General features: G+C 43.1%; 1 protein-coding gene across 1 annotated transcript; it reads right to left on the bottom strand.

Moving 5' to 3' along the window:
* Positions 1 to 1,159: 1,159 nt before the first annotated feature.
* Positions 1,160 to 11,317, bottom strand: KCNG3 (potassium voltage-gated channel modifier subfamily G member 3). Its single transcript, XM_074169078.1, has 2 exons — positions 10,695 to 11,317; positions 1,160 to 1,805 (listed from the first exon to the last, which is right to left on the bottom strand). The coding sequence occupies exons 1-2, from the start codon at positions 11,315 to 11,317 to the stop codon at positions 1,160 to 1,162; spliced, it is 1,269 nt and encodes a 422-aa protein (XP_074025179.1).
* Positions 11,318 to 12,658: the final 1,341 nt, after the last annotated feature.

The raw sequence follows: 12,658 nt of genomic DNA, 5'->3' as shown, positions 1-12,658 counted from the left end.
GAGAATACACCATTTTGCTGAGTGCAACTCACACTTCTATATTTTACTTTCTTTGGTATGCTCTGCGCTTTTTACAATTATTTTTAAAACTTCCATTACAGTAAAGCGTATCCTTCAGTAAGGATTGCAGAATTTAAAGATGATGAAAAGTCTTATCTGACAGGAAGCAGCTACTCTTGTTTTCCAGTGCTTTCTCCAGACTGCTTCAAATGATGGAATCTTATAATTTGTCTTGGAGAACTTTCACTATGATGTATATGTTTAATTAAAAGGGGGGAAAAAACATCTATGCTTACGAGTCTGTAACTTCAGGTGGATGGAGTGGAACTGAATGTACATAAAATCTGGATAGCTCCCTCACCAAGTACCAGAAAATATATTTATCAATGCCCAATTTTTTATGCTGATCTTTATAAAGTACAACACTTGCTTCTACTAACGATTTGGTTCCATTTAAATTAATTGTGGCTAAGGAAGTTCTTGCTACAACATTCAAAGGTGCACTTCTTGCACTTCTTTGAATTATGAAATTCAGAGCAACGCCACTAACTTCACTGGTTTTACAGAAGATTGTGCTTCATCAAAGATCAGAATTGGGCCTCAAGATTTTTTGCCCTACAGACCTATATTCTTCATCTTTCCTGAGTTACAGAACAGCTCTACTCTGTTGCGAACCTCAAAAGTAGCAGCGATTCTCCTTCAGTATCTAGTTTGCTTATCTGAGTTAAAAGTGGAGATACTTCAGGCAAGAAGTTGTCAATGACTCTATGGAGCATTTAGATATTGAAATGTTTGAAAAACTTCTGCTACACGTTGCTTAGACTGGTATAGGATGTAATTATGGGAATGACAGATCTCAGTGTTAAGCCCATGTTTTGTTCTGCTTTTGTGTGGAAAGGCAAACTGAAGACCAAACTAGTCTGACTGAGGACTTCTGAATCCTCTTTTGTTAATTTTGTTCTCTCAAATTTAAAACTCCCTGCAAGGTGCCCAAGGCAGATGGCCATCCTTCCTGTCTGAATGGTGACGGGCTTTCTCCAGGCTGGCGAGAATGTTGTTCCATAGGACCATCCAGTCAAGGAGGACACGAGAAGGGACCTTCCACCATTCTCTTCTAAGACAAAGCTTAGCAAGTAACTACAACAGAATGCAAGTTTGGTCAATTTAAGAATTCAGCAGAGAGGCTTCTACTGTACCTAGCGGATCGGAACTTGAGCTCATGGTAGCATTGCACAAAGCTGTGATAAATGAAAGTGATCGGCAAGGCTAGTAAAACGATGCCACTAACCACACAAATTCCTCCAAGAATCCTTCCTGGTACAGTGATGGGACACATGTCACCATAACCAACCGTGGTCATCGAGATGATCACCCACCAACAAGCAGCAGGAATGCTGGCATAATCCTTATTCTTTGTTCCCAAGTCCAGCCCATTTTCAAGAAGCTGGGAAAGTGCACTGAAAATTGCCATAGCAACACAGATAAAGACAAGTAGCATCACCATCTCTCGGTAACAACGCTTCAGAGTCAGACCAAGTGTTTGAAGGCCAATGAAATGACGAGCCAGTTTAATCACCCAAAAAATCCTCATCATTCTTAAGACCCTCAAGGTGACTCCGGCCCTCTGAAGCTGTGAATTTTCCCCTGTGAAAACTGTCATTAGAACAGAGATGTAGTAAGGAGTAATTGCCAGTAAATCAATAATGTTGAGAGGTCTTCTGACAAACTCACACTTGTTTTTGGAGACGATGAACCTCACAATGCACTCTGCAGTGAACCAGCCTATGCAGATAGCTTCAATTATCCTGTCAAAAGAAACAAAGTACAGTATTTATGTTCTGTGCAAAAGCCTTAGTGGATGTTTGGGTTGTTCACAGATATTACCAAACTGACACTCGGAGCTTCACAAATGACAAACAGAAAGCCATGCTATTCTTATCCTACGCATGTAGCACCAGATTTCAGCAATTGACCTGAGGATCTAGTGAGGATTTTAAACTGATCATTGCTAAGAATTTACTCACTGATCATTTTCTTTGAATTATAGATTGCTACTGCTACCTATGCCACCAATGCCAATGTGTAACATTATCTAGAACTCTTTTTTGTTGTTGTTGTTGGTTGGACTTTGGTGGATTTTATTAATTTTTTTGTTTGTTTTAAGTCTATGAGGCTTGATCCACTTGGGAATGCAAAGGTCTGTGGATCAGTGCACTGGCTAGTTATGAACAGCAATGTATAGAACCAGATTGGAAAACTAAAATGGAAGTGAAGATGGAGTAGGCAGAAATGAGCTTTTGCATTGGATAATTCATGCAAATTGGCTCTTCAGGAACCGACCTAAACCAGTCTATCTGATTTGCATCCCAAACAGGTGCTTACCTAGAACTATATTCAGAACTTTATAGGTACTGCCACTAAATATAGATGGCATTTTATTTTTCATCATTGTGTACACAAAGTAATAAGCTTGGGTCCTCCTATTTACCACCATGCTCTGCATTACTGATTTTTTTTCTTTTGTTTTAAATGTAACTGCACATAAACGTGTTGCAGCAAGAATGTCAAGGTAACCAGAGAAATAGGCAAGATCACCTTCTTGACAAATACAAATAAGAAAAAAGAAAAGGAATCCTGGAAGGTGATTTCAGTGTGTTCCTGAATATTTTCAAGTCCCAGTGCAGTGAATGAGACTTGAGAATATCTCAACTTGAAACCAATGGAAGGCAGAAACAGAAGATTAAATTAGTTATTTAATAACTGTTGTGCATGTTATATAGTTATTTAATAACTGTTGTGCGTGTAGTCTCAAATCTCCCATTTGAAAATAACCCTTTTCTTAAGAATTCAGACTGTGCTCACTTGTTTAATACAGGAGGGAATGGGAGCTAATCTTTCCCTCTTTCCTGTGTTTATCTTTTTCCACTAACAGTTTGAGCCAAGAAAAAGCCAATCACCAATGCCTTCTCATACCAACAGGTCTGAAACCAAACTGACGTGAGATTGGGGATTTGAAAATATAACATACAACCAGAGCTTTTTTTTGCTACTGCGAGGATCCTAACAAGGTAGTGTCTGTAGTAACATAATGATTTGCAAGTAAAAATCTGTAATTTCAAACCTAAAATTTTGCTTCCCTAACACATCTGCATAATTTTTTACCAGTTCTAAAATCTATTGTTATTATTAAGACAGTAGCCTGTTAGAAAGACAATATTATTCTGTAACTGCTGTAATTTTACTAATAGACTCTATAACTTTTGTAAAAGTTCCATACACTAAAGTTTTATTTATTTTTTATTAGTTCAATTTTATTCATTCATTCATTCACTTAAGTTTTACACTAAAAAATGGAGAAAACAGTAACGGTCAGTTGATGTAACATCATAATTCCAGCCACAGCAAATTTAAATGAACATAAATTAATTACTTAAGGAAATAGTTATTCACATAAAATCAGACCTTGTTTTTCTTTTTTCATGAATAACAATGAAAGTTCTGTAAGCAAGTGGCCTTTCTTCATAAAGGGCTTATAAAACACTTGTTCATGTTAGCACCTTTCGATGGAAAGACCTGTGAATTTCAAAAATAGATTGCTCTTAAGAATTATGTGTTCTTTTAAAAATTAATCTTTTGAAAATATTAGTGCTTCTTTTAGTAATTACAGTGAGTGATAACTGCCTCAAATGCAGATTTAATTTCTTTTAAAAAATGCTCAGATCATAACGTCTTCCAAACAAAAGTCATGTACAGAATATGTGAAAGTTATTGTATGAATGTGGATTATCGTTCCTTTATGTTGGAAAAAAATCAAGAAAAAAATATTAATGGTTAAGTTCTCTTAAATGCTTTTTACACATGATGAGGAAATACCTAAGACTTCCCCTAGTAAAATCAGTCAAACAGCAAGATCACAGTAATGGACACACTGATAAAAGTCTGAATGTACTTATACGTTGGCTAGTTCAGACCTCATGTAATGATTAAAAGAAAAACTGTGTCTAGATAGAAAGTTTTAGCCAGGAATATTCAACAATCCCAACAGTCTATTTTGTTACATTTTATGAAATTTCGCTGGTAGTGCTGCCAGTATCCTATGACATGGAGCATTTAAATGAAAAGCAATTCGTAATTATACAATTTAAAGCTTTTTCACTGGTTATTTCCTCCTGATGCCCTGAAAATGTTGGAAAAGTGTGTTTCCTCCATTTTGTCACAAATTAGTCAGGTTATCTCTGAGTTGATCTTTAAGGAAGTTAGGTCCTGGTTGTTGTGATTCAGTAGAAATCTCCTTTATGAATCAACGTTGATTCAGTGGTCCACTATAACTTTGGGGAATAGTTGTGCAAGTAAAAATCCACGAAACATGATCAATCCATTGTTTTACTCTGGCAGTTCCTAGCACAAGAGATACTGTAAATCGGTTATACTTCAGTAGGAAGGACTGAGGAAGCCTTTTATTGTAGAATAGGTTTGAAGGGAGCTAAGGAATATCACTGATGCAAAAAAGACAAAGCAAGATCAGGACAGTGGGAGATGCATTACTGCCACTCCGTTATATATTGCACTTCCATTTCTCCATTCTACATCTATCCTTCTTTCTCATCAATTATGTGCATCCTGGCGAGGGAAAAGATAATGAAGAAAGGTGTCCCTTATTTTCAGTCCTGGTAAATCACGAGTGCTTTGGTGAGAAGAACTAGAAACCTCTGGCCTGTTGGGAAAACTGGAGTGCTTCATACTATGTTTCCCTTTCAGATCAAGTCTACCTCTCCTTGTAGTGACTTATCTTTATGGCTAACCTTGTTAATGGATAAATAACATCTAACAAGGAAAACAAATTTTAACAGTTAATCCTCAAGAGAACTTAACTGAGTATGAAGTTAAAGCCAAATAAAATGCATGCACTTGGAAGACTAAAGCTACTGTATCTCCTGTAATCAATTCTTAAATCATTTGCTGCATATTCACAGGACAGAATGCCTTTTATTGCCTGTTCCTGCCATAATGCTGTATTAAAATCTATAACTATGTAACTAAATCATGAGCTTTATTTGGTAAAATGTAGTAACTATTTTATAAATTTCCATCACAGTTTTTGGTTGGGCTTTTTTTTCCCCCCATCAGTTGTTTTAAAATAGCTGGTATTCAAAAAGAAGAAGGAAAATTAAAAACAAACTCATGAAGTGTTTCCTTGATGATTCCCCACAAAATTTTTGAATAATCAGAGAAAATAAGTCCTGATTTTTATTCAGTTTTAGGTTATTTCTGCTCAAACTTAACTGTTCATTGTCCCAGACCTAAGCACGTGAAAGAGGGGTTTTCTCCTAAAATTTTAAGCCTCTTGGTACTTATGTCTTTCAAGATTTCTCTAATGAGTCTTTTGTCCATAAATGGAAAATCAAGCCTTTTGTGAGCTTCATTTCTGCTGTAATCCCATCACTGTTCAATTTTCTGTTCCATCTGATAACTTCCTTTCAGAATAAGCTATTTTATGTACAATGAGTTAAACCAGAAATTTTTTCAATCACTAGCAAGACTAGTTTGTTATTACTAAAAAAAAAAATCATATTGTGAATGTCTTAGAATATTTCAATTTAGCATTATTCTTTGCTCCAGTATGCCAATTTGTATACTTTCAACATCCTCTGGTGAGTTGGTTGAAATCTAGCCAAAATATTCATTAGTGGCACTGTTATCTATTAAGCTTGTAAATAAAATATACACATCAACAGGACACATGAGGAAAACAGATGATATGATTAAAGACAGTATATGACAGGATTAAAGATTAAAGTCCGTCAGCACTGATTTGTTAAATTGTTGCTAAAGCCTATATCCATGTAAAGCACATTAAACCTGAAAAACATCCACACAGTAGCCAGAATGATCAAATTCCTGCTCAGGAAGACTCTAGTCATTTCAGCAAATATGTGGTTGTTTGGTTTTTTTTTTTAATCCTTTTGAAATCAACAGAGTTTCTGTCTCTCTACAAACTGCAGAGTAAGGGCCACAGAACAGCTTCTTTCCCTGCGTTAAAAACCTTGCTGGCTTGTTTCCATTCTGTCCCTGCTTTGGTAGAAATAGTATGTCTTGATACATTAAACTTTGGTGCCTTATGTGGGAGGCTGTAATGACCCAGCACTCCCCAGGGAAGGGACAAGTGCCTTTCACAGCTCTCAGGATACCTGGATATGAACATTTTGAGCCCTGGGGTCCTCAGCATCTTTTCCAGCTACTGTGAACACAAGTGGCATCTAGCCCTGGTGAGTTTGTTAAGGCTCTCCTGTGGTCACACAGTGATACACGTCTGTTATCTCTATTTTTCAAAAAGCTTGTGAATTCATTAGAAGAAGTCCATGGTTTTAACTTAGGCCTGTAGTTCCATTCTTTACCTTCAGCCTACTGTTTTAACTTAGTAAAAATGTGGTTAGATAGTAGGTAAAAATAGGTTAGATCTTACCCATGAAAGAAGTCCTTCCTTTTTTTTAACAGATGTTGGACGTAAGCATTTGGGTGTTCTGAAATTCTGCCACCGTAAATGAATAATGATTTTTGTGTGTCTAAAATTCAAATGCAACTTTTTAAGCTGATGTTTTGCAGAGATGGGAAAAAAAAAAAAGCCCGCTGGCATCTGTTGAGAGATGCTGTTTGGAGAAGTTACTGTGTTTATTTGCTTTTGCTTAAGAATACAGCAATCATATAGGCTTGATAACCAAGCGATTCTTTCAATACAAATTTAATCACGATTAGTAAGTGGAAAAGGGGCAACAGCCTCTCCCTTGTGCTAACAAGCTACTCATATTTAGCATTAGAAAAAGAGTTTAAAGGCAGGTGGATAGAACTGTGCTGGCAGTAAGTCAAGCAGCTTCAAATGACTTCCTATTACAGGCTTGATAAGGTCTCCCCAAAAGATTATGCTTGTGATCAGTTTATGGACAGGTCCCTGATCAGAGGCTCGCAGTATGCGTCTGCTGGCACAGTTCAGAGGAGAGCAAAGATGACTTGAAATTGCCAGAAGCAACAGAAGGGGAGACAGGTGTCCCTGCTGTCTGCTCCTAAACTGTGCAAATCTGATGCAAATCTTTAGCTCTGATAAGTGAAACGTGCCAAGGCAGGGAAGAGAGCAAAAATCTTAAAATGCAAGAAATTTAATAACTCATCCCTCATCCTGAGAACAGGCCTGGGGAAGGCAATCCCTCTGCACATCAGGGAATTAGACTGTCAGTGTCTGTAAGATCTGTGAAATTCAGAGGTCAGATTCCCCACCTCTCTCTCCTCAAAAAGACTTACTTGTGGAGTTCTTTGTTGCCTTCTGAAAGGTGTTACTCCAAAGGATTTGAAACAGCCATAGGCTGCTCACCCTTTGAGGGTGTGGTCACCATGAAAAGTCGTAAGAACATAATGGTTTCTGAGAAAAGTTTGGTAGACTCAATTCTTCTTGTGGTGAAGAGGTGTTCATACAAGAAAAATAAACACAGCTGGGTATTAGCTGGCAGCCGGAGTAACCCTCACTGCAAACCTCATTAAAGGGGCTGATTTTCTAAATTAGAGAGTTGGTGACACCCTCACTTCTAGAGATGATGTCCAGGTAAACTGGAGACACGCTCCTAGAGCTGTTTCCACTGCAGCTGCCCAAAGCAGTTCTGGGGATGGTTACCACACTTCAGCCACGAAAATTATCCATGTGGCACCTTTCTGAACTCTAACATAACATTGAGGGAAGGACAGGGGTTTTTATTAGTAAGTGTGTGAGAGACTATTATCAAAGTTGCTGAATTTCATGAGGTAGTTCTCACCTCTTCTAAGCAGTGGCTTGTGCTGATCTGAATAGTCGGTTACATCCAACATCTACAGCTGAAGGACTTAGACATAAGCCCATTCAATTTTCATTTCTAGAACTTTTAAAAATATGTTTTTAGAATAATGTAAAGTCTTCATACTAGTAATTACAGTGCCATGTGAGTCAAAACTTTCTTGCATACAGAATCAATGTCACAATTGCTCTTGACAAAAAAAAAATAATTATTGTATTATCATGTTAGATAGAATTTCTTTATTTAGATGAGGAACCTTGGTTAATAAACAAAAAAACAGAATTTGGCTTCAAATTTTTAAATGCGTCAGAAACTAGTGGCCAGATTTTTAAAAGCCTTCTCGCCTAAGATGGACAGCATTGACAGAGTACACAATCCCAGACACTCCTGTGTGATTTCTGTGGTCAGACTTTCAAATAAGCCACTTAGCTACTCAGGTTTTGAAAACCTAACTCATTTAAAATGAAATAACTACAAACAAAACAAAATATAAACAAATAAAGGTAAATATAGCCAGGTGACAACTGGGCATGTTAGGTCAAATCCCATGGCATGTGTAAGTAGGTGTAACTAAACTGGCTCACTCACTTAAAAGCAATTGTAGCTCACACCTTGTTTTCCAGATATAACAGGCATTTTAGTGATGATGCAGCATATGCAATAAAGAAAGGAGTGGCTCCTGTAAGAGAACAAGGCCACCTCAGCAGGTGACCAGCTGTGGACAGAAAGGAACACATTTTTATCTGTTTTCTATGTGTTTGCCATTAAATTGCTATCAGTTCCTGTGCAGTGAGAGCCAGTAGGTTAAGTCACACATGAAACAAACCAGCCTGTATTGGTGTTTATATGCAACAGATTTTTGCAAGAAGAACGTTAGATACTGTTCAGCCCAAACTTTTACTGTTCTCTTTTTTTTTTGTGTGGTTGTAACCACAAAATCACCAGTACTATAACCAGTACTGAAGAAACTCACCCTACCATTGACAGTGGTCCTTCTGGTTTTAAAAGCAGCCGTCACTGCCCTGTGCAGTGCTTGGCTACACTGTACCTTACAAGTATTTAGGACCTTATCCTTCAAACACTGCGTATACAATATGCAATCATTCAGAAGAGTAAAATTATGTGTGTATATAATACATGCACATTCTTGAAGACATAGGTGCTATGAAAGGAAAATTACGCGTCATATGCCTTGTTCCTCTGCAAGTTGAACTCTTTCAGTAAGAGAAAAATTGTTGACTCCCACGCCATGAAGATGTGAACAAAGATACGACCGATGTCATTAGTGCTATGGTAGCATTGCATCTATTTTCTGTCTGTTGGGGGTATCTAAGCAATTTGCTGCTTTACAAAAAGATCACCCAGAGTATCTGCCCTTTGAAGTAACCTTGCAAAGCTTAAGTAAGGCTTTTTAGCTGGAAGAACCTGTAAGAGCAACTTTTGACATATCTGAATCTAAACAGGAATCAACAGCTTCTCAATCTCTATCTGCTTTCTTTTTGTTCATACAATTAAATCTTTGGCTCAGCTACAATGAGAAATACAGGTGCCGTTTTCCATTAAGCTAATGGAAACTACAAAAATACTTTCCAAGGAATTAATTTGGCTACTAAGATATAATATATCACATTCCAATTAACTCTATGGTAAAAGATGATGATTTCATAATGGCAAGGCTGCGATTTCACTGTAGGGCCCCTTTAGCTGAGCAGAAGCTGAAAACTTTTTGTTGAATATTCTGTCTGTTCTAAAAGAAGGGAGAATCTAGCAAATACAAGAAATGTTTCCTTCATTCTTTATACGTCAGTCTTATTTATGGGAGAAATCCTACTGGAGTGGTCTTGATTCTGTTCTCTTCGGAACAGAAGAGCGAGAGAGTGCGATGATACTGAAGTCAGCAGAGTTGCATTGATGTAACCCTAAGCTGAGGTCACAAAGAAGATGAAAAAAGGTTCGTTCTTACTAGTACAGCTCAGGATTGAGCCTTATACCCCATGGCCTGGTTTCTGCAAATGTTTTGCAATGTTTAGTGTGCTTCCACACGTTTTATCAAAGGGAAATGTAAACATCTGTTACATTCATACTGGGGTGCTTATATGAGGCATTTGCAAGAGGTTAATGCACAGTCTGATCATCTCCTGTGTTCCCCAGACAGAGAACCTGAGATGGAAAGAGGAACGGGGGTAAGGCTGTTCCCACACAACAAGATTTTAAAAGAGCAGAACCGTAACAGGCGCTGGATCCACTCCAGCAGAAGGACCTGTATGAATACAAGCAGAATACATACAGGATTGTGCTCTCCCCGAAGGAAAAGAGAAGGGAATTTCATTCTTCTCTTTTAGGGGTTTATTTCCCTTTTTTCCCCCCAGTCGTAACACCTAATGCGACTTTCCAAGTGTTTGAACTTCTTTATGTAGGTAAGGAATCCCGTGGCTCCTAAAAGGGGGGGAGACTAACAGCTCCAAGGTGCTGCACGGACGGAGGCACCCTTACGGAGAAGAGGAGCCGTATTCCGGTGGCACCTGCTCCGATGCCAGCCCGCCCGAGACCCCAGCCTGCCCCGGGCTCCTCCCTGCGCCCCCGGGATCCGCTCCCACCCCCGATCCCTGCACCGGGAGACGCCCGGTGGGAGCCGGGGCTGCAGGGCAGCGCCCGCTCCCCCGAGACACCCCCACCTTCACCCTCCCACCCCGGCTCCCCAGTTCAGAGCTGGGGTTTTAAGGCGCGCAGGCGATCGCCGGCGGCGGCGGCTACAGCCACTCGGGGACCGTCAGGACGAGGGGCAGGACACACTGGACGGGACACACGGGGAGCGGACAGCGGGAAAATAAAGGATCCTCCTACCCTGAGGGCTCCCTCACTGACTCTGCTGTGTACCTGCTCTGCTCCTCCACGCTGCGGTTCTCCGGCGCCCGCCACTCGGGCAGGGTGCTGGCGCACAGCACCACCATGGACACGATGACGAAGAGGATGGAGACGGTGGCCAGGACCTGGGCGGCCACGGAAGACGTGGGCTCCTCGAAAGTCCTCCTCATCCTCTCCAGCCACTTCCCGCCCTCGGCTGCCGGCGGCCGCCGGCCCTTGCCCTCGGGGCCGCCGGCCGCCTCCCCCGGCGGCTCCTCCGCCGTGTAGTAGGTGCACGTCTCGGACATGCGGTCGTCGAGGCGGCGCTGGCAGCAGTAGTCGAGGTGGGAGCCCTCCAGCCCCCAGTAGATCATCTCGTTGTAGAAGGAGAGCTCGCACATGTGCGGCACGAAGCGCAGGTGGCCGTGCCGCACGTAGAGCATGATGAAGCCGAAGGCCTCCGAGTGCCGGTCGAAGAAGTACTCGTTCCGCTCCCGGTCGTAGTCGTCGCACACCTCCAGCACGTCCTGCTCCGAGAGGCAGCCGTGCAGGCGGCTCACCCGCCGCAGCGGGAAATCCTTCAGCACCTCCCGGGAGAAGGAGTACCGGGTGCCCCCGACGTTCAACACCACCGGGGGGCCGCGGCCAAAGTTCATGGCTTGGGCGGGACGGAGGAGGGGAAGGGCGGGCAGGGCAGGGCGGCGAGGCGGGGGACGGCGCGGGCGGCGGAGGCTGCCCCGGCTCCGGCTCTGCTCGCACCGCTGGCGGCTCCCGCTTGGCGACGGGGCGGGCGGGGAGGTCGGAAAGGCGGGAGAGGCGCCGCCGCGGGGCGCCCCAGCGGCCGCGCGGGAGACGGGGCGCGGCGGAGGTTGCGCGCCCCCTCCGGGGACGCCGCTCGCAGGTGCGGCCGCGGCCTCAGCGCCGGCGGGCGGGCGGCTCCGCGGGGCCCCGCCGGGGCGGGGTGGCGGCCGCGGGCATGGCGGGGCCGGGGAGCTCCGCGCCCGGCGCCGCTCCGCTCCGCCGGTGCCGGCTGGCAGGAGAGCGGGAGGCGGCGCGGCGGCGGGGTGGGGACACGCCTCCTCCCCCGCCCGCGCACATGGCGGAGCGGAGCGCGGAGGGATGCTGCGGGGCTCCCGCCACCCCCGCCCCGTCCCTTCGGGGACACCTCCGGGCAGAGGGGCTTCGGGGGAGAGCCCGTCTTCGCTGCCGGCCCCGCGAAGCGGCACTTGGGCGAAGTTGTCCACCAAACCCAAGTAACACGCTTTGGGGGCGTTTTTCCCCCAAAAAAGCTGAAAGCGAGCACGACACCACTCGCTCCTTATTCAAGGCTGCCAGTGCCTGTCGCTCCCGTATCACTTGTTTGCCGCGGCTCCCGGCCCCAGGGTCGCGGGGGGAAGCGGCCAGGCCCTCCTGAAAAACGCGGGTTCTTTTCAGAACCCGCCCCCCCGTGCACACCCCCCGTGCACATCTGGATGAGGAGACACTTCTCTTTTTCCTCCTCGCGTAGTCGGAGGCTGCCTCAGGCAGAGCCGCCTTCCCTGCTTCTACGCACCTCTCTCTCATGTGTGTACTTCGGCAGCTTCCTACGTCCTTGTGTCCTACACCTGCCTACAACGTTAAAACACACGTCAGCTGGTACGACCCTGTCTGCTCTCTAAAGCTTTGGTTTCATTTGGTTGCATTATGTACGGAGAGTTCTTCATTTCCACTACTGTTTTTTTTTTTTTATTATTATTCTTTTTTCTTAACCTGAGTATGACAATAGTCCAGGCTGAGGTGTTTTCTAGGCTTATTAACATCTGGAGCATCCTGGGGTAAAATCACCCGAGATACAGCTCTCCCTTTCAGTGAGATGCTTCCAGTTGCAAATGTGCCTCCAGTTATCAAGAGAAAAGGCAGGTGAGTATATCCTCTCAAAACCAATGCCAAAGATTCGTTGCTCAAGCGCCGTGTCTGTAAAAGGTTAAACCAGTGTTTTACCATCCCCGTTCTTTGTT

Source organism: Numenius arquata, chromosome 2, assembly GCF_964106895.1.
Source record: "Numenius arquata chromosome 2, bNumArq3.hap1.1, whole genome shotgun sequence".
Lineage (NCBI taxonomy): Eukaryota > Metazoa > Chordata > Aves > Charadriiformes > Scolopacidae > Numenius > Numenius arquata.
This window is presented reverse-complemented; position numbering and strand designations above follow the sequence as displayed.